This window comes from Coturnix japonica, chromosome 19 (genome assembly GCF_001577835.2).
Source record: "Coturnix japonica isolate 7356 chromosome 19, Coturnix japonica 2.1, whole genome shotgun sequence".
NCBI classification, from domain to species: domain Eukaryota; kingdom Metazoa; phylum Chordata; class Aves; order Galliformes; family Phasianidae; genus Coturnix; species Coturnix japonica.
Genome location: NC_029534.1, coordinates 2350271 through 2365549, shown reverse-complemented (window position 1 = coordinate 2365549; position 15279 = coordinate 2350271). Strand labels below are relative to the sequence as shown.

General features: G+C 50.9%; 1 protein-coding gene across 2 annotated transcripts in view; it reads right to left on the bottom strand.

Moving 5' to 3' along the window:
* Window positions 1-1393: 1393 nt before the first annotated feature.
* ATP2A3 (ATPase sarcoplasmic/endoplasmic reticulum Ca2+ transporting 3) overlaps window positions 1394-15279 on the bottom strand; it is a 32905-nt gene continuing 19019 nt past the window's right edge. Inside the window, exons 9-22 of one of the 2 annotated variants that reach the window (XM_015880900.2) lie at window positions 13979-14067; window positions 12697-12799; window positions 12307-12438; window positions 11599-11724; window positions 10317-10535; window positions 9428-9763; window positions 9137-9357; window positions 8483-8685; window positions 8317-8402; window positions 8081-8214; window positions 7733-7850; window positions 7047-7164; window positions 5503-5575; window positions 1394-4671 (exon numbers count right to left, since the gene is read on the bottom strand). In XM_015880900.2, the coding sequence (XP_015736386.1) occupies window positions 4596-4671; window positions 5503-5575; window positions 7047-7164; window positions 7733-7850; window positions 8081-8214; window positions 8317-8402; window positions 8483-8685; window positions 9137-9357; window positions 9428-9763; window positions 10317-10535; window positions 11599-11724; window positions 12307-12438; window positions 12697-12799; window positions 13979-14067 (2034 nt within the window). In that variant the 3' untranslated portion in view covers window positions 1394-4595. The remainder of the gene's footprint in view (window positions 4672-5502; window positions 5576-7046; window positions 7165-7732; window positions 7851-8080; window positions 8215-8316; window positions 8403-8482; window positions 8686-9136; window positions 9358-9427; window positions 9764-10316; window positions 10536-11598; window positions 11725-12306; window positions 12439-12696; window positions 12800-13978; window positions 14068-15279) is intronic. The other variant, XM_015880899.2, reaches the window with a different exon arrangement.

The window sequence follows — 15279 nt, the reverse complement described above, 5'->3', positions numbered from 1 at the left end:
CACCAGGCAGAGCCCCTGCATGTTGGTGGCTGCTCCCAGCAATGTTAGCTACCCGGGTCCCTATGCTCCCACTGGCTGGAGGAGATGCTCCCACTGCCCATAGGAAGGGCAGGGAAAGAAAAACCCAGAACTGGCAGATACGTACAAGCGCGGGCTACGAAACGGCATGTTCAGCTTTCTTTCCAATTTTAACTTGTCCTTGACCTCCCTTCGCTCCTTCCCAGCAGCGCTGGCTCTGCACAACGCCCCAGTGCAGACAGACAGACGGATGTTTTTGGTGGTGCTCAGCGCTTGGCAGAGATGTTTGCATCCTGAGTTGCCACGGCAACTCGCATCCCTGGTTGCGGGCTTGGCAGCTGCAAGGCAAGTGAGTGACACTGGGATGCAGAGGGCAACGATGGGTTTGGTGCATCCATCCCATGCCAAAGGCTTCCCGTGGGGTACAGAGTCTCCTTTGGTTATTGTAGGGTTGGAACCCACTCTAGGTGTCAGGTTCCAATGGCACACGCTGCCTCACCGGTGAAAGGGACTGGGGAGAATTTTGAACTCACTGTGTTCCCAGGAGCAGCTGCAGTGGGTTGGTTTGATGGTCCATCTGGCATGGAGGTGGCCCTATGGCAGGCTGCATTTGGCAGGATATTGCCAACCAATGTCTTCTTCCAGAACTCTTCATGGCTGCTCCATGGCTTTCTCTGAGTCTTTCGTCAGAATCAGCTTTGCAGCTCCTTTCTCCTCCTTAATGCATTGGGAAGGGGCACGTGGGGCTGTATCACAGCAGAAACACACGTGGAGGGACTCACTGTGAACTCTGATTCGGTCCAAAGCACGGTGTGACAGCATTTTCCATGCAAAACATGACCATGAGACGAGCTTTGGGTGATCTGGGGCCATGAGTTTCCATCTCCAGCTGTTCTGTTCCACTCCCCAGCAGAGGCCAAATGCTGTCATTATTCCTTCTTTATTAATTATTTCTTTTGGAGATCATTGCAAGGCTTATCCAAACCTACTCAGCCGGGGGGGAGTTAAGGTGAGGACTGTTCTGGATGCAGTCAAAATTAGCACTGTTATTTGTGTTGCAAATTAGCTGGTACTTTAAAAAATCCCCAAGTTGGATCGTGCCACTTCTTTCACTTCGCCTTTTGTCGTCTGATGCCAGAGACGAGTTCAGCTCCATTTCTAGTTTGGCTGCCCTGGAACCCACAAGAAATCCCAATCTGGTGAGCACAGCTCCTTTTAGGGCTGAAGAATGCCCTCAGACACCACTTGCAGCTCCACGGGCTCCCAGCTGCCCCCCAAATCTGCACAGACGGGCAAGGGAAGAGGGGAGAATGGCAAAAAAAAAGAGAAGAAAAAGCACAAAAAAAACCCCCAAACAACAGAAGATCCAGAGTTGTCCAGTAAAATTGCTTTTATTTCTGTAATTTCTTAAGTATAAAACAAATCAGCCCAATATTGTGTGAACAGAGTGGTCAGTGTGCATGTGACGGCGACAAGCCCGGTGGCTGCGCCGCGGGCACTGGGATGCGACATCAGAAGCGATAATTGAGTGGAAAAATATCTCTCATATAATAAAATAGGAAACCTCATTTCTTTCAGTTCTACCCCTCAAGTAACACCCTCCCCCCCCCACCCTCCCCCCAGATATAGTGATTTACCTCTCGCTACAAAGCACAAACTCAGATTCTGGATTTGGTGTGGGCATCCTGTATCAATCCACAAGCACATCCCCAGGCTGAAGCCATGCTATGGCCTCACTGCTCATCCTCCATTGGGTCCCATGTGCCCAGCCTGAGCCCCTGTCACTGCTGCTCCATGCAGATTTAGGGTCATTTAATGCCCCGCACCTACCCAAAGCTGAATGGCACTGAGAGGGCACGACCAGGGTTGGGTGACACTTTGGCATCTGGACTAAGAAACACAGTCATGCCAGGTATGGATCAAAACCACAGTAAATCCCACTGTGATGCTCTCAGCTCTGGGACACCTCATCTGCACAAACACCAGCACACAATAAAACCCTGTTCTGCCATTCATCCTCACCCAAACACAAAGGAAAAAGAACCCAGTCCATGGCTATTCTCCTACTTCTCTAAGATATCTGTACTATAAAGCCTCTGTCACCAAAAAGAATGGAGTGAAACCTGACCAGAGGGGGGTGAGAAATTAAACGATGATGGAAAAAAGAGAGGTGGTTCAACCAGTGAGAAGGGGAAACGGGATGACTGCTCTGGGTTTCCTGCACTCAACTCCTAGTTCTGAGATGGATCTGGAATAAGATCCAATTAAATCAATAAGATCAATAAAATGACCCAAGCATGACCTCTTCCAACAGCCTTCTGCTGGTGGGCACAGAGGATGTCTGCTACCATCACCCCAAGCTCTCTGGCATCATAGGAGACCAGGCAAAAATCACAGAATCATAGAATTATATAGAATCATTTAAATGGGAAGGGACTTTAGAAGGTCATCTGGTCCAGCAGGAATTTAATAAAGTGTTAAAGTGCCGTGATTTCATCTCTCTGAGATTTTATCTTTTAATTCTCCATACATATTAGAGATTCCTACCCATCACTCAGTGCTCATTATTGAGACCTTTGCACAAACACACACATCTTTGGGTCGAATTAACAATCCCATAGCAGCCATAAGGCTCAGGGTGAGCAGATAGACTGAGGTGGAACAGACAGTTGGACTGACATGTCCCAGGGAGATGCACTGAGAAACTGAAAACCTCACCAGATCCTATTGATGGATTGGGATGCTCTGAATCAGCTCCAACCTCTCCCAAATTATCTTCCAGCCCCAGAGAAACAGAGGAACGTCTCCTCTGAAGTCCCTGAGCTGGTACTGGATAAAACGCTGCACTGACATTGGGTGCTGGATGAAATTCCTGCTGGGTATCGCCCTGCACAGAGAACTGGGGATGATCTGTACCAAACCATGGAGAAATCCACCCTTTTTGTGAAGGGCAAACCCACACCTGCAGCCCTATGGAAGCCCTGTGGAAGGTGGAAGCAGTACCTGGGGCACGTCCTGTTCCTCTGCACCGGGCTGTCTCATTTGTGGGGAAAACTGCCCTTTAAGAGGAATTGGTTGTCCCCGTGGGAACACCAATGAGCTCAGTTAGACATAATGTTTGAAAAATAAAACTTCTTCAAGACAAAGTATAATAATATTTTTTTTAAAAAAATCAGCAACAACCTTCTTCTAACCACAGAGTAACTAGAAAGATCTTCCTAAAGAGCTCCATATTAAAATTCCTTGAATACATTATATATTAAATACAGTAACAACATCTCATGCAAGGTTTTCTGTACAATTAGATCAGCTCAGTAGTATAACAATTCTGTACATTCCCATTGGTCTGGGGGCTCTGCTCATCTTTGTCAATGCTGGTGATGGAGAAAAGAAAGAAGGATGGCTTCTGCTCGTAGTGCCCAGGGCAAGGTGTGCTCCTGCCCATGGGGAAGAGGAACAAGAAAAGCACTGGAAGCTTTTAAGAGGCAAAAAAAGTGAAAGAGCAAGATGCTATCGCAAAGCCTGGCTCTAGTGCTGGTGGGTCCTCAGGGCTGGGATTTAGGAGAAAGCAAAGGTAGAGGGCAGCTAAGCATCACCAGGATGGATCGTGGGGAGAAGGAAGGAAAATGGGAGGGAGCATGTGGGGAGCTGGGATGGATGACCCACCCTGCAGCTCAATAGACTGAATTCAAAACCGCCCTGATTCACCACCTCCCACTGCAGCCTGTGCCATCCTCCAACCAAGGGGTGCTGCTGGGGGACGTTCTATACAAGCATACATTCATTCCCATCCTGATGGTGGGTGTCAGGGATATGATGTGCAAGACTGGAGTTCTCCATAGCAGAGGACACAAACTCACGGTTCCCCTAAGGACTTATGCTCTATTCACAGCTCCTGGCAGGGAAATAATTGAACATAACTGAGCAAAGGAAGCATGACCAGGAGCAAGTGGGGACACGAGGACACCCTGCTTGTCCCCACGCTTGGCTTCAAATACCTCCAGAGGAGATGGGCTGCACCTTGAGCAGCTGGTAGGAGCTCACAAGACATCGGATGGAGGGGAGCAGACAAAACCACGCCACGATTTGGTGTGGGATGAACCTGAGAAGGTGAAGGGCCAGAGGACAGCAGGACAGGGAGACCTCCAGCTTCTGCTGCACACACTCACAACCATGGCACCAGCCACTCCACGACACCTCGCCCTGATGCTGTCCCCAGCACCCCACAGACCCCATCTCACACCTCCAACCTCAACCCCCCCATGGCTCCCTGCCCTGACTCAGCTCACTGTGCTGGGACAAAGCTTTGTGAGGGGGCCACCAATGCTGCAGTAACAAATCCCCAAGGAACCACATTCTGACCATCCCGCGGCCCCGTAGCTCCATCCCCAAAACCCTCTGCCAGCTGGCCAACAATTGCACTGTTATGTACAGGGAAAGGAAAGCAACAAAACAAAACAAGAAAAAAAAAAAAAATCAGGGTTTTTTTTTCTTTTCGACGATTCACCCGCATTTGTCTGGTAGTGGGACACATGCATGTCCTGCTGGCTGCTAGCGGTGGGCACGCATGCAAACCCTCAGTCCGAGTTACACGTTTGGGGTCCTTTAGCCTGGAGCATCTCCTTCGTGTCATTCATTTCTTGTCCTCTTCTCCTGAAGCAAAAAGAAAACAAGAAGAAAAAGCATTGGTGGGGGTTTGAGAGCTGCCCACGCTGCATCTTGATGCATCTATGACTCTCAACCCACAGGTGCCAGCATGCACAGCAATGTGAGGCTCAGTCCATCTTCCTGCTGGGGAAATGGGAGAAAACAGTTTGGACTGGGCACAGCCCAGGGCTGCAAACGTGTCCTGCCTCAGCCTGGGGACAGGGCCTGATTCCAGGGAAAGGACCAAACAACAGGACAGTAAGGAGGAAAAAAAAAATAGCAAACAATCCATCTTTTCCCCAATTTCTCCCAAAACTTCCTTCTAGCAATGCTGTCAAGACCCTTTGTATCCTGAGATGAAACAAGCTGTCACTGCAGCAGCATCACTCAGCCACCCGATGCTAAACCTCATTGCAAAGCTCAGAGCCACCCACCCAGCACTGCATGGGCACTCCAGGCATTAAGTGGCTCTGTCAAGGAGAGGAACACAGAACACTGAGATCAGGGTGAAAACCTCCAGTCTCAGTTTTCTGCAGCCTCAGGGATGAGGAAAACTCAGAGTAATGGAAATACCATTTATCTCAATCTGATCAGTGGAGAAACATTTCCATGCCAAACCTGAATCAGCAAAACTCACAGCTAAACATTGGCAGCCGTCAACCCAATGCCCTTGGCCACTCCTTAGATTTTGGCGTCTCTGCTGCAGGTCCCATGCTCGAGTCCAACCCCAAGCCCTGCCTAGCTAAATCTGCTGGGATGCAATGTGGGTTGGTCCCCACAATACTCAACAAGGCTTCAGCAGAAGCACGTGGGGATGAGACAAGTGGGAACGCCCACCCTTGCTCTGGAGTCCTGCAGGTTTTCAACTGGTGCTCCCCGTTCCACGTGTTTCTTACTGTCCTGAGAATTCCTGGCAAAGAAAAAAAAATCACAACACCACATTCATAAGTGGCTTTTCATTGTTGTTGTTGCTGCTGTTTGCCAAACTCCAGAGATGATGCAGAATTTAAATGATTTCTTTGAAATGAAACGTGTTCAAATGATTGAAGCGTGATTTTGCTGTGATTGAGAGGCTGCATCTGAATCTCTTACTGGATAAAACACAGAGCGATTGGTGGACATGCAGAGCACCACGACCAGGGGGGCTCAGGGGATCTGGCACTTTAGGGACGTGGCACTGGGGACCAGAAGCAGGGAACACTCCAAGCTGCTGTTAGGCTTCAAGAGAATCATCCCTTCCCAGAAACCGCCTCCAGAAACCTCTCTCAAAGCTGGGTTGTTACAGCGAAACACAAAGTGTGGGAGACAGAAACACTCATCCCCAGAGCACAGATGGTGAAGTGAAATCCAAGGCCATGCATGGGATGTGATAGCCAAGAACCCAACCAGCTCTCCTACACCCCAGCCCAGTGCTGCACCTGAAGATTGCTGCTATGCAATGAGATGTGCCGGGGTGATGCGAAGCATCCATCAGTCCAACAAGAGATGCAACAATTAAATAACATTACACCAGGAACAATTTCCAACTGGTGGACAGGGAAGCTGGGGGGAGCATCCTGGGACCCAGTGATGGCAGCGGTAGCAAGCTGCAGATTTTTCTGCCTGCAATAATTTCCAATCCAAGATTTCCAGGTTTTCTACATTCACACTGCACTGGGAGAAACCAAACTGAGCCACCACGATGCCCCAAATCTCCCCCTGGCCAGTCCTGTCTTTAGCTCTGAAATGCAAGAACTTGGCCCTGAAGGTTTAACTCAGCGCTGAGATATCACCCACAGCAGTGTCTTTTTCAAGAAATGAAAGAAAAAGATGATATCATCCACTCAGAGGGCTGTCTAAACACACGGTGTGATTTACAGCGCATGAGAGCCATGGACCTGCTGGGCCTGCTGCAAGCAGGCTCCCACTGCACGCACCCTGCATAGAGCCCAGCCAATGGCAACTGCAGTGAACCCAGTTTGTAAGGTGTACAGCTCCTACTAGGTCTTATAACAGAGGTGGCAAATATGAGACAGGGAGAGCCACGGAGCGGTGCAAAAATCAAAGGGACTTCTGTTGGAAAGCACTTTTTTGATTTCTTTTGCTTTAAAGGAAGGAATTCAGTTCCCAGAGGTTTGAGAGGAGCTGGATAAACACACACGGCAGATTTATCTGTTGTTCCTGCCTGCAACGAGCATTTCCAGCAGGCTGAGTATCAACCACTCTGCATGGCATGGCAGCTGGGGAAGAAGAGGAAGGAGAAAAAGCCCCTTTTTCATAGCTGAGAAAGCAGAGGTGGATGGACATGCAGTGCAGACATCATGTGAGTTGCCCCAAGCCATCACCAACCAGAGCACAGCACCGTGGGGCCAACAACCCAGCACTGTGCTGCCCATTCTCACCCTCCAGGTGGTTACGGGAAAGGTACTTGAGTCCTTCGTCGAGCAGGATGACAGGCAGGGAGATCTTCAGGACAACCACCCACTGCGGCCAGCTCAGGGGGGTCACTTGGAAGATGAGCTGCAAGGCAGAAAAGGGTTTGACATGTTAATTGGGAAAGAGATGGGATTTCACTACTGCCCACAGTGCCACATCTCCACAGTTCTTGAACACCTCTGGGGTCAGTGATTCCACCACTCCCTGGGCAGCTGTGCCACTGCAGCACTGCTCTTTCAGAGAAGTTCTTCCTGACACCCAACCTGAGCCATTGCACTGTAGGCACACGGTCACTCAGTGGCATAATGAGGGACAATGTCACCTCCTGGACACAGCAACTCACTTCATGCCACACACCCTTAGGTATCAACTGTGGCATCACCAGCCTTGTACTTCAAAGAGGTGATGTCTCCAAAAGATCTGCATCACCTCCTGGAGGCAGTCACACAGCTTCATGTTGTCTATAAAGACAGTGTCTGACTTAGGTAAATACATGCTTCAGCAAGGTGACTCTTGGTCCCATGGCAGTTCGAGCCCCAGGGCTTGGGGACATTTATCCCAGAACCTGCAGATCCAAATGGTACCCCAGGGAAGGCCCTCAGCCAGAAGAGAGATCCCTAAGCTGCAAGCAGAGGTGGCACAGGGCACTCACAGGCATGGGCTTGACGTAGAGGATGAAGAAGTGCAGAGCCATGGACATGACGATGGCCCCCAGCAGCCAGATGTTGAGCCATGGGGGCATTCGCAGCAGTGACTGGTTCTCAGAGACACTGGGAAAGCAAGGGGACATTGTCAGTGCCAAAAGCCTCCTCCCGGCCCCCACATCTGCCCAAGATCCTTCAATTCCAGACCATTCATCTTCAAGCTTTGCCACGATGTGGATCTGGACACTTAACTGGAATGGCTCTGCTGGGTAAAGCAAAGCCTTCAGCCCACAAAGAGTTGCCTACAGAGACCCTACAAGACATGGGTCACATGGAGCAATCCTGCTTCCACCCACCTGTTCAGAGCATTGCACATTTCAATTGTCACCAGCACAGACAGAGCCATCGTGGTCGGGTATCGAGACTCAAAGACTTCACAGTCAACTCCTTCAAAGATGGGGTTGTCTTCAGTGCATCTCATGAAGTTCCTCTGCCAGCACAGGAACCCACCAGTAAATATGTCTTTCCCACCAGGAACACATGACCATCACAACCACAGACAAAAAGGGGTAGGGGGAAGACCTCAACTCACCAACTGATGGAAGGAGACCTTCGGTCCCTCAGTGTCATACAAGAACCACCAGGTCGCTGCACCCACCGTGGCCAGCCCCACATACACTGTGACCAAGAGAGACTCCTTAGCTGGAGCCTGGCCATGGTCCCCCTGCCCAGCTTTGTGCCAGACCACCGGGGCTCACCTCCAATGGCCAGGTAACGGAAGAAGAGCCATCCACTGATAAGAGGCTCCTTGGGGTTGCGCGGCAGCTTGTCCATGATGTCCAGATCGGGGGGATTGAATCCCAGTGCAGTGGCTGGCAGCCCATCTGTCACCAGGTTCACCCACAGCAGCTGCACTGGGATGAGGGCTTCGGGCAGGCCCAGGATGGCTGTCAGGAAGATGCTGCAAGTAGAAAAGACAGAGGTGTTGAGTCAGATAGTGTCTGAGTTGTGAAAGGGAAAAGTGAGTAGTAACACTGGGTTCTAGTGTGCCAAACTCAGTTTAGGGAAATGACTTTTTACATGGCCTAAAAGGGGAATGGCTTTAAACTAAAAAAGAATAGGTTTAAATCAGACATCAGGAGGAAATTCTTTAGTCAGAGGGTGCTGAGACCCTGGCACAGCTGCCTCAAAAACTGTGGGAGCCCCATTCCTGGAGGTGCCCATGGCCAGGTTGGATGGGGCCCTGGGCAGCCTGACCTGGTGGGGGGCAACTAGCCCACAACAGTGGGTGGAACTGGATAATCATTTAAGGTCCCTTCCAATTCAACCATTCTATGATTCTGTAACACGAACTGGTGACAAATATCAGCATCAAGATACCCCACAACTGCTGCCCACAACAGGGTTCTCACCAGACCACCTCCCCGACGTTGGAGGAGATGAGGTATCGGATGGACTGCTTCATGTTGTTGTAGATGGCGCGTCCTTCCTCCACGGCCGACACGATGGTGGAGAAGTTATCATCAGAGAGCACCATCTCAGCAGCTGACTTGGCCACGGCTGTGCCCGACCCCATGGCGATCCCGATCTCAGCCTTCTTTAAGGCCGGGGCGTCGTTCACACCATCACCTGTCTGCACAAAGTCATGATTAAAGCATTGTGAGGGCAAGGTGTGGGCAGGGAGCAGGAGGCCGGGGACTCACCATGGCAGTGATCTCATTGAAGGACTGCAGGTACTCAACGATGCGGGACTTGTGTGCTGGCTCAACGCGGGCGAAGCAGCGAGCCTCACGACATGCCTGCCGCTGCGCCTCCGGGGACAGCTCATCGAACTCCCGGCCTGTGTACGCTTTGCCAGACACATCCTCGCTCTCCGTGAAGATGCCGATGCGGCGGCAGATGGCCACTGCTGTACCCTTGTTGTCGCCCGTGATCATGATGACGCGGATGCCTGCCTTGCGGCACATCTCAATGGAGGAAGTGACCTCCTTGCGGGGAGGGTCCAGCATCCCCACGCAGCCCACAAAGGTCAGATTGGTCTGAGGGGACAGCATAGACCATGTTGACGCCATGAAAACAACCACATCCCTCCCCACCACAAAACCACTGTGGGCATAGTGATTCCAGGGCACTCGGACAGGAAACTTTTGGGATATTTCCCATCATTGGCTCAGAGGAGCCATCAGTCTCTTCCACAGACATTCCTCATCAGTGAATCCCCACAACCTCAGTACAAAGGGATGCTCCCATCCCCTCCAGTGCTCCTCACACATCTCCACTCACATCCACCACATCCCACCTGGAGGTCTCCAGGTCTCAGCAATCACCCCATGAGGATGTACACCAATGGCACTGGGCCCTTGTCTTTCGGAAGGGACACTAGTGGGACAGAGCCATTGGCTTTGGGGATGGACACCAGTGGGACAGGGCCCTTGGCTTTGGGTTCAGCCTCATTGCAGGCAGCTCTGCGACAGTGATTGCAGAGAATGAGCTGAGCCATTGCACCACCCAGAGAAATCAAGGGAGAAATACCACTGGGGCAGCTGGAAGCAGGCAGGTACACTTGGGAAATAAGGAGAAAAGCCCTAGTACCTCATAGTTGGCGAAGGTGGTGGAGTCGTGCAACTGCATGGTCTCCCTACGGACGGGTGCATCGTGAGTGGCCAATGCCAGGCAGCGCAGTGTGTTGATGCCCATGCCCCAGTCCCGGATCCGGCTCAGGATCTTCTCCCTCACTGGTGTAGTCAGTGGAACCTTGGCTGTGCCCACACGGACATGGGTGCAGCGCTCAATCACACTCTCTGGGGCACCCTGGGAAGGAGCAGGGGGTGAGGAGCTGCTTTCTGGGGGTCATTCCTGGTCTGCTGTCCTCATCACCCCAGCACAAAGGTCTCTGGTGCACAGGAGACAAATCTGGCTGCATGCAGAGCAACATCCTTTGTGTGTGTGCTTGGGAGCAATGAGTGAGGGTCGTATGCTATGGGAATATGAACCTGGAGACTGAGCATCTCCTTCTAGCACTGAGCCAGAGGAAGTGGAAGCACAAGGTCTGGAAGGAGGAGAAGGAAATCTTCCCAGAATGTGAGCACAAGTACATCCTGGCAGCACAGCGCACTAGGTGGCAGCCTTGACACGAGAGACTGGCTGGGAGGGATGAAGTGAACTCAGGTTCAGCATGGGATCTGCTGCACGGGGATCTGCTTCATTCCTGCCTGCCTGAGGGGCTCCCGCCCTACTGTTCCCAAAGGGACAAGATGGGTCCCACCAAAAAGATTGTGTTGCTGCCTGCAGGATGCTCACAATGCCTTTGTGATTTAGGAGCACATGGCTTTGAGCATCATAGCACCTCACCCCATCCCTTTTTGACCCTGATGTTCCCCTTTAATTTCAGCCTTGCATTCCCTCTATTGCTGCTCTGAAAAGAGCTTGCAAGGATGGCAGACCTGTGTGGCCTCTACTTGACCTGGAGGACAAAATTCATCTAGAAACTCTCTGAGTGGGAACACATGGACACAATTCTTCTCAGAGTCAGTGGGGAAATTCTTGCTGCGTCTCCTCCCCTCCTTTCTCTTGGGAAGAAAATGCCCCATAAATACTATTTTATTTCTGGTTACAATGGAAAGCCGAACCACTTGGGCACTGCTGTTGGCTGTGGTATCCAGGCATAAAATGTAGAGCCTGAATTGGGGCATGGGAAGTTCCTGTGTTCCCAACACCAGGATGCTCAGCACCTTTTCCTCCTTCTGCTCCACTTTACCTCCCACAACACTTTACCTTCAGGACACCCGGACAAACCAAGGCAGAAAACAAACCCAAAAGCATCACTGCACCATTAAGCACCACTGGGACACACATGAGGGACCTCACCCCATACCTTAACAAACATCTTGCTGCCAGCAGAGTTGTGACCGGACCCAGTAGGTGTGCAGTACACCGACATGGATTTGCGGTCGCGGGAGAACTCCAGGGTGCATTCCTTCCTCATCAGCTGTTTGATCACCTGTGAGACAGCACTGCTGTTAATCATTCCAGGAGCAAGATGCCCAGAAAGACAGCAGCTGGTCCTTGTCACTCCATTGTGTCCCCATATCAGCATTATAGCAGCTGAGCCAGCTCCTGGGAGAAAAGCCACTTACAGGGCAGCCAAGGCCAATCTGAATTATTTTCCATTGAGGGGAGCGGGGATGCTGTTGTCTACCTTGTTCACTGCGTGGCCAAAGTATTTTGCAATTATTATTTTTTTGTTGCTAGGAGGGTGTTGTATATGAAAAATCTAATGGCACGACACCAAATCCAGATGGGAGAGGAAGTGCATTTTAACCAGGAGAGGGAGACATGGCAGAGCCAGAGCAGCAGAACAGTCAGTGCTGGAGATTCATACGCCAGAAATAGAGGTGCTCCAGCAGGAGCTGCAGTGCTGGGAGCTGGGTTTGATGCACACTGCAGAGGATGGTTCAGGTCAACACAGACCTGAAGATTTTCTAAGGCTTCTAACCCCTTATGAGCTAAGAAATAGCACCCTTGTGCCAGACCAGCACCTTTATCACCACCACCAAGCCCTCATCTCATCCCCTTCACACACCGAATTGCAGGCGTTGGCTCGCTCCACCTTGGAGAGCTTGCTGGTGTCTGTGTCGAAGACATTCATCTTTTCCACCAAGCACGTCAGGGCCGTTTCAGTGGCTTCCCCCACCTTCTCGTAGACTTTTTTTGACTGGAAAGCAGGAAATAACAGAGCTCAAGTGTTGGAGGACATCCCTTCCATGCATCTCCACCTCAGGATGTCCCACATGGTGGAACTGGATGAAGCCATCGATTAAACCCAATGGATGGAGACCAGAAACCAAACATCACTTGCAGCACCACAGCACCCCTACTAGAGATGGGCTGCATTCAAGGTAGAGAAACCGTTTGCCAATATTCATTGATTTTGCCCAAAGAGAAAAGCCTGCAGGAACCTGCCCCCACACACCTCATTGTAGTCCAGCGAGGAGTCATTGCAGAGAGCACAGATAGTAGCCAGCTCCACCAGCCCATCATACTGCCCACACCGCACAGGCTGCTCATCCTTCAGGCTATGGGAGGGAAACAAATGAACTCTTGAAGTGCCCCAGAATAAAAACGGTAACAGAGAAACTATAAAAACTGGAAATGGTGTTTTATAGAACTTCTGCTGCCATTAGGTCATCAAAGCAGGGGCAGTGAACAGCTGGTTATAGCATCAACAAGGTTGGAAATGGTTGCTAAGATCACCAAGTCTAACCATCAACCCATCCCCACTGTAACACTAAGCCATGACCCTCAGTGCCACTCCACCCTTTTCTCCACAACCTCTGGAGGTGGTAATGAAGATGATGAACCAGAAAAGGGGCAAAGACACCCCAGGGTTTCCATGTGCTCAGTGTCCAGAGGAGCTGCAGGACCAGGCTCCTCTCCCCAGCCACCCACTGCCCCATGGTGGAAATAGCCAGGCACATTTTGGGATGAAACAAAACCAATCCAGACCTCAGGAGAGGTAACTGCAGGTTAGAGCTGTGCAAACTCAGCTGCTCACCCGCTTGCTGGAAAAATAATTTGTCAGGCATTTATTAGGATCAGTTTATTCCACTGCAGCTTCCCAATGGAAAGAACATTTTGGAGCCCTTGTTAGAGCTCAGGAGCGGAAAACAGGGAGCGGCCAAGAAAATCTGAAAAATCTGTTTGCACAGGGATGAAAGCACTTCAGGCTGCGTTTTGGTGTTTGAGAGGGCAGAAACACTGGGGATGGCTTTTGCAGCATGTGATGTCCTGTACAGAGCTGGGAAGGGACAGTTGTGCTGGGAAAGGCATTGGTGGAAGAGCTGGGTGCTGCAAATGAACCTGAGAAAGGGAGACTGCAGCCTCAGGAGGGAGCAGACAAACGGGGCCTGTCAGTCCTTACTGAGCTGAAAAGCACCCATTAATGCCAGCTTACAACCTATGTCACATTTTAATGGAGACTCTTACTAAAAGATCAAATAGGCTTAATAAATATTCATGAAATTAACTCTGAAGCTGCCATGAGGTACAGTCATTGCGTGGATGAGCAAAGGGGATTGTGGCAAGGACAAGTCAGGGAACATCTCACCTCAGTGACACGTGATGGGGAGAGTAAAGAAGCATTTGCCCCCCTCCATGCGCAATACTCAGTGCAGCCACAAATTGATACACAATGTCCCAATTTCTCCCCTGCTACAGCGGTGAGACTGAGTCTGCAGCACAGGGACCATACTCACATCTGTCCCTCGGGAGCGTAGGTGGAGCCAGTGATGCTGAACTCATGTAGGCTGCACTGGGTACCCTCCACCTTCTCCATGATGAACATCTGAAAGGGGACAGATGGACAAGGAGAGTCAGGCAGTGATTTGCTGGCATGCACCGCTCCCAGCTTCCACATTTGCCTCCTCCAGCTCCTTTTGTTCCATTGCAGAGGAGCGGTGCCCAGGCAGTTTCTAAGCAGCTGCCGGTATTGTTCTTGGAGCAGGGCTGGGGTTCTGCTGCCCAGCAGGAGGGACAGGATCCGACCAGCCGCAGGACCCCGTGCCCCCCTTCCCAGCCGGCTCCCAGCCACCGGCTTGTGCTGCGTGTTCCCCAGGTTACAGCTTGGTTAATTAAACCCTGGAGAGTTGTAAAAGTCCCACATGCTCTAATTTGGAGCAATTTTTGCCTTTCAAACACCTACCAGGCCCATTCTTGCCATTACAGTGAGAGCAATGAGACCAAAAGGAATTAACATGCAATAAAAATCCTCCTCTTTCCACCTCCCCTCAGCTCCTCTTGGCACAGCTCTCCACCATCATCAGCATCACTGTCAGCTCCTGACCTGGCCAGGACAAGGGCACAGCAATGCTCCTGCCTGCCTAATTGTTATTTACGACCCGTGCTGGAGCCAAAAAGCAATATAATTAACAAATAACATTGGTTGGATGGAATGCATCCTCCCAGCCAGGAGGCAGCGATGCCTTCCTTGCTCCACAGTCCTGCTTGGTGGTTTGGGAAAGTGATGCAGGGACAATTACCGTTCATTTCCAGAAGATTTAATTAATTAAAACTTTCCCATGACCCATCATTAAGGCACAGTTGCATTTAGGATGTCGGTTGCTGTGACATTTGCCCTAGGGCTGAGCATCAGCCCTGTCTCCTGGGGACAGCACTTGCATTATTTCACTGATCTCTGTTCTTTGAGCCCTCTCCTCTGAGCATCCCTGAGGGGATGTGAAGAAAAGTGCATGGCAAGAAGTGGCAGAAGAGACATGGATCCTCCAGCCACTCACTAACACCCAACAGACCTCTATAAAGAACCCAAAGACCACATCTCCTTGGGGCAAGTGAGTCAGACACTTGAGAAAGAGGCAAAGCATGGCTAAAATTTCCTAAATTAGAGGCTTCAGCAATGCAGCACCTGGCCTGAGGCAGCACTAAAAGGGATTTCTGAAGGGGGAGCATCCTTTGTGTCTTTTCAAGAAGCCCAATGCCATTGTCTTGCAATTGAGCCAACACCTCCCGGCCCCTTCAGAAAGCAGCCTTCCATGCTCAG